Source organism: Calidris pugnax, unplaced genomic scaffold, assembly GCF_001431845.1.
Source record: "Calidris pugnax isolate Ruff unplaced genomic scaffold, ASM143184v1 scaffold32, whole genome shotgun sequence".
NCBI classification, from domain to species: Eukaryota; Metazoa; Chordata; class Aves; order Charadriiformes; family Scolopacidae; genus Calidris; species Calidris pugnax.
In genome coordinates this window covers 8,979,949-8,984,643 of record NW_015090783.1, presented here as the reverse complement: position 1 = coordinate 8,984,643, position 4,695 = coordinate 8,979,949, and the positions used below count along the sequence as shown (strand labels likewise).

The following is a 4,695-nucleotide window of genomic DNA, read 5'->3' as shown; positions in this document are numbered from 1 at the left end:
CCGGCTCTGCCCCCTGGCGGCGGCAGCGAGAGCCGCCATCCCGCCGGGACGGCCCCGGGCGGGGGGACGCGGCTTGGCCGCCTTCCCCAGTACCGGTGCGCAGGCCCGGGGGGGGGAAGGAGGGCTCCGGGAAACGCCGGGCGGGGACAGGGGCGCCCAGGGCTACCGCCCGCCTGAGGGGCTCCGTCCCCGGGGCCGAGCCTGCCCTGCCGCAAGGAGCCGGCCCGCCCGCCCGGGGCACCGGCCTGAGAGCCCGTGCACGTCCGAGCCTGTCCCAAAATTTGTCTCCTCGTCACCCAGGAGCAGGACCCTCCCCAGGACCTCCTGCCTTCGGGACAGGCTCGGCTGGGGTGCCCGGGGGGAGGGGACGGGACACTCCATTGCTCCCTGCCCCAAAAAGCCTGCAAACAAAGCCGTGTTTCTGTGTCCCAGATGAATTACCCAATCCACAGGGAAAGTTTGGGCAGGTGAAACCTTTCCTGAACAATTTTCCACCCGCTGTTGCCACCAGAAAGGGAAGCCACCAACCACTTCTCCCTTGCTCTGTTTAAAAACCCCGAACAGCCCCGCCGGGTTTATCATGTGACGGTGTGTCTGGAACCACCATTTCCCACTTGCTTTTTCCTTTCAAACCGCTACCAAACCCCGCTCACAACGCGGCGAAGTCCTCAGCCTTGCCCCAACCGCAGAGCAGCTCCACCCTCACCACAGCCAGTGTTTACTCTACGCTCCGGCCAAGTCGACAGGGCAAGTAAAAACAGTCACTTGGCCCAAGCGTTCGGCTCCTGATCTGAGGAGAGATACACCGAGAGCTATCAGTGTGGGAACAGCTAAGGATCCAGGAAACACGACTCCTGGAGGGCTTTTTCCCTACGAAACCCCCAGAATGTTCTCAGAGCGGAGCAGCACGTGTCCTGTTGCGGAGCCGAGATTGCAGGATCGCGTTTTCATAAAAAAACAGCGCCCATGAGGTCAGCCACTCGCCATCTCCCAGGCTTTATTTTTCACCCTCTCGGCACAAACACACCCGGTTTCCCCAGCTAACACAATTCAACAGACATCATCGTTATTTCCTGTGTTAAGACACGCTATAATGAGAACTATCACTAGGGGGGCCACGGAAATATCCCCTCCCTGGTCCCAGCCTATGCTTGCGAATAATCAACAGCCTCTAGGAAATTCGTTCCAGGTTTTACTCCAAATCTAGGACTTCTCAGAAAATGACATCCTTACCTAGATCTAAGTCCAAGACAAACACAAGCAAAGACTTTTACTGTCTGCTTCACCATCGGTGCCAAGGATCTCACCTGACACTCCCCTTGCTGCTCCCTGAGCAAAATTTAAAACGTTATTTGAAGAGATTGTTGCATTTTCTCAAAGCCTATCGCTGGCTGTACAATGATGACTTCAGGATGTGTCCCCTCAGGTGGAGCAAACAGAAACACGGCCTTTCCTGGGATCTGTATGTTTCCTTGAGCATCTGTCTTGACTTGAATTGTATTTTTAGCTCTGCATAAATGAAGTGCCCACTGTGCTCTGTTCATATCGTAGCCTGGGTACACAAATTTTACCTTGGAAGTGAGTGCAAACCAAGAAGGCAGTTTCTGCTCTGTCTCAGGGCTGAAATGAACCCGTCAGCACACCAATGAAGGCTGCGCCCACAAGAAATAGGTAAAGAAAAAGTCAGTGTAAAGAAAAAGAGAAGAGATTGCCTCTAAAGCTTTGCTTATGGCTTCAGCACTGCTATGAAAGCGTCAGTGAGGTGGAAAGGCAGTGTCACAGGAGTGATACTATCTTCTAGTAATAAGGCTTTTAAAACCAACCTTATTCTCATTCCACTCCTCACAGCCAGGTGCTGTTCATAACTGAATTCTTCACACACTAACATTTCTTAAAACTGTCTGTCCTTACCCCTCCCACAATAGCCCAAGGAGTCGGGGCAGGTTAACACCCAAGCTCTTAAGACAACTGCTCAGTGGTGTAGGCTCAAGCTAAACTCATCCAAGCAAGGTTCACCCTCTCCTGAATTCCCTAACACCCTGGAAATCCTGTTTTCTCATCATCTACCTGCTCTCTGCCTCTGAAACTCTCACTGACTCATGAACACTTGCTACTCAAGCACCATTCTCACGCTGCTGCCAGCAGAAGCAGCTGCAGTTCCCCAGTGATGGCCACCTCCAGAAAACTCTTTCCCACCAGAGCAGCATCCCCAGAGGCTACTGGAAGGACTGAGGGGGAAGTGACGCTGAGAGCAGCACATCCCTCATTACTGGTGCCAGATGGGAAGCACTAGGGAATAAAGGTGAGGCATCTAAGAAATACAAGGGGCTTCCTCTCATGTTGTGCCCTGTGATTAAGACACATTATTACTCAACTTATCTCTCACGGGTGTGACAAGAAGTTACTGTGCTCATTTACAGATGGGAAACAGAGCTGGGAGCTGGAAATGAAGTCAGACAATGAGTCAACATTAATCTATTGCTGGACTTCAGGACCTCCTGGCTCCGCACAACCCAAGGGTTCAGAGTACTTACTCAAGGCATCTTTCCCTCTCATGAAAGCATCATTTACGAGTTATAGACCAGCTCCTCAGAAAAGTTGCTTAACCCACTGACCTCTGCACACCCGACACTCAGACTGGGTGGATTAACTGTCCACCTGTCCCCTTCAGGGCTGTAATCTCAGATTGGCTGCCAAACAGCCAAACAGCGGAGCTATCCAAGCTCATTTCGTAATAGCTCCTATGAAAAACACCTTCATTTACAGCAGACTAAACCTATGTCAGAGAAGAACGGATAGGCAGCTACAGTAACACATAAGGCACGTTTAGAGCTTACCTGTGCACTTTCTGGAAAGTGACTTGAAATTGATGAGCGATGACAATGACTTCATTGCGGCCTCTGTCCTCTGTGCTGTGCCACACGGACATCATGCAAGGGGATGTAGCTCCTTCTTCAGGTAATGCATAAAAGAAAAATCCAGGCAGAGTTTTAGGCTTAAGGCAATGGCAGTAAATCTCAACATGCAACTTCCCCAGTCAAGGCCCAACTTCACATTTGTTGAAAGGATATATTACAGCAAATCAAACAAACTTGGTTTCTAGCATCAGATGGAGGACATGACTTTGTAATGCAGAACAGAAGCACCACGCCAGTGTATTATCACAGTCAGTTTTGGCAGAAGAGATAAGAAACAATCAAGTGATAAAACCAATACTTATCGACACAGTTTATATAAATCAAGCCATTACATGAGGCATATTACACACTTTAAACTACATATGCCTTTGGTATTTATCAGCGTGACTTATTCTGCCAAAGGGTAATGGCATCTCTACGCTTCAGGTTTTGATTTCAAATTGATATTGTTAGCAATGAAGTGCAAATAGGGAAAAAATGAAATTTAGGAGGTTTCAGTGTCACTCTTTGGTCACTGTTGTGTATAATACCCCAGTATAGATGAATCTGACAAATAAACCTGATCAAGAGGGAACATTAATGTTCACTACTATGTTTTCTACCCTGCCTGTTACAGTTTAAAACAGCTGCCTAGCTGAGAGTCTTACCGGCAGGGTAGGAGCATCCAGATGACACACACGACCCCAGAGAACTTCAGAGGTAACCTGTCAGCAGCATGAGCTACATCTAACTCACACAAAGTGACAGAGGGCAGCTGCTTCCAGCTCCGACGAGACTCATCCCAGGGAGCTGGTGTGCGTGGGCATTAGTCTCCCTCCACACAGTCTACTCCTGTGTTAAATAACACAACAGCTGCAACTTAGAAATGGATGGAGTTTCCCTAACATAAAATAGGATTTTACACCAAATTCAGCAGCTGTTTTTTTCCAGCCTTATGATTCCTTTGACAAATAAGGAGATGTGGGGGTTTTGTTGTTTGGGGGTTTTTTGGGTTTGGTTTAAACAAGTGATGCCAACGGATATACATTAACAAACCCACAAAAAAATACAGGTTATGGTACTGTGCACTAAAAGCTGTTCCCTGATCGGTTTTGGAGCATTTCTGGAGCCAGCCAAGCACGATTCAGACTGTTGCTCCCCCTCAACTTGCTCCAGGAACTTGCCAGCCCTCTCCTCGCCACCTAAGCTATCCAGATCCTCCTCAAGGGGCTCCTCCTCAACAAGGCTACAGGACCGGGGCAGTCCCTCCCATTCCATTTTCATGGCCCGATTCCTCCCTCAGCAGCCGTGAAAGAAAAAGGCAAGAACCGAGCTTTTCATGTAAACGTGCCCTCGATTTAGTTTTTAAACCCTATATTTGGCAGGAGCAGGCACCGGCAATGACGAGAAAAAGCAAAAGCCTGAAGGTACAATCTGTGCCACAACCCCAACTACCAGATTTTAAAAATCAGAGCAATAAAACCCATACATTTGTTTCTTTCTATTTTTCACAGTAATATTCAGTCTCCGTAGAGACTGTCAAAAATTGCCAATGCCGACTATATTTCAAGTCGTCATGGCGGGGTATTGGGAAAAGTTTTCAATTAGCAATAATCGCGCCTCGGATTAACCTCATTGGCTACGATACTGCCACTGCGCAAAGCTGACCCTGTTCTTCCGCCGCCGCCGCCCCTCGCCCCGGGGCCGTCGCCCAGCTCGGGGCGAGCCCCGCCGCCCCCCAACGCACCCCCCCTGGGGTTCCCCCGCCACCGGTCCCCGCCCGCCACCGTGCCCCCCC

At 49.9% G+C, this 4,695-nt stretch overlaps 1 protein-coding gene across 2 annotated transcripts in view; it reads right to left on the bottom strand.

Annotated features, from left to right (window-relative positions):
* PXN (paxillin) overlaps window positions 1–2,918 on the bottom strand; it is a 50,447-nt gene extending 47,529 nt beyond the window's left edge. For both annotated transcript variants that reach the window (XM_014964598.1, XM_014964614.1), the window contains exon 1: window positions 2,838–2,918. In XM_014964598.1, coding sequence (XP_014820084.1) covers window positions 2,838–2,892 — 55 coding nt within the window. In that variant the 5' untranslated portion in view covers window positions 2,893–2,918. The remainder of the gene's footprint in view (window positions 1–2,837) is intronic.
* Window positions 2,919–4,695: the final 1,777 nt, after the last annotated feature.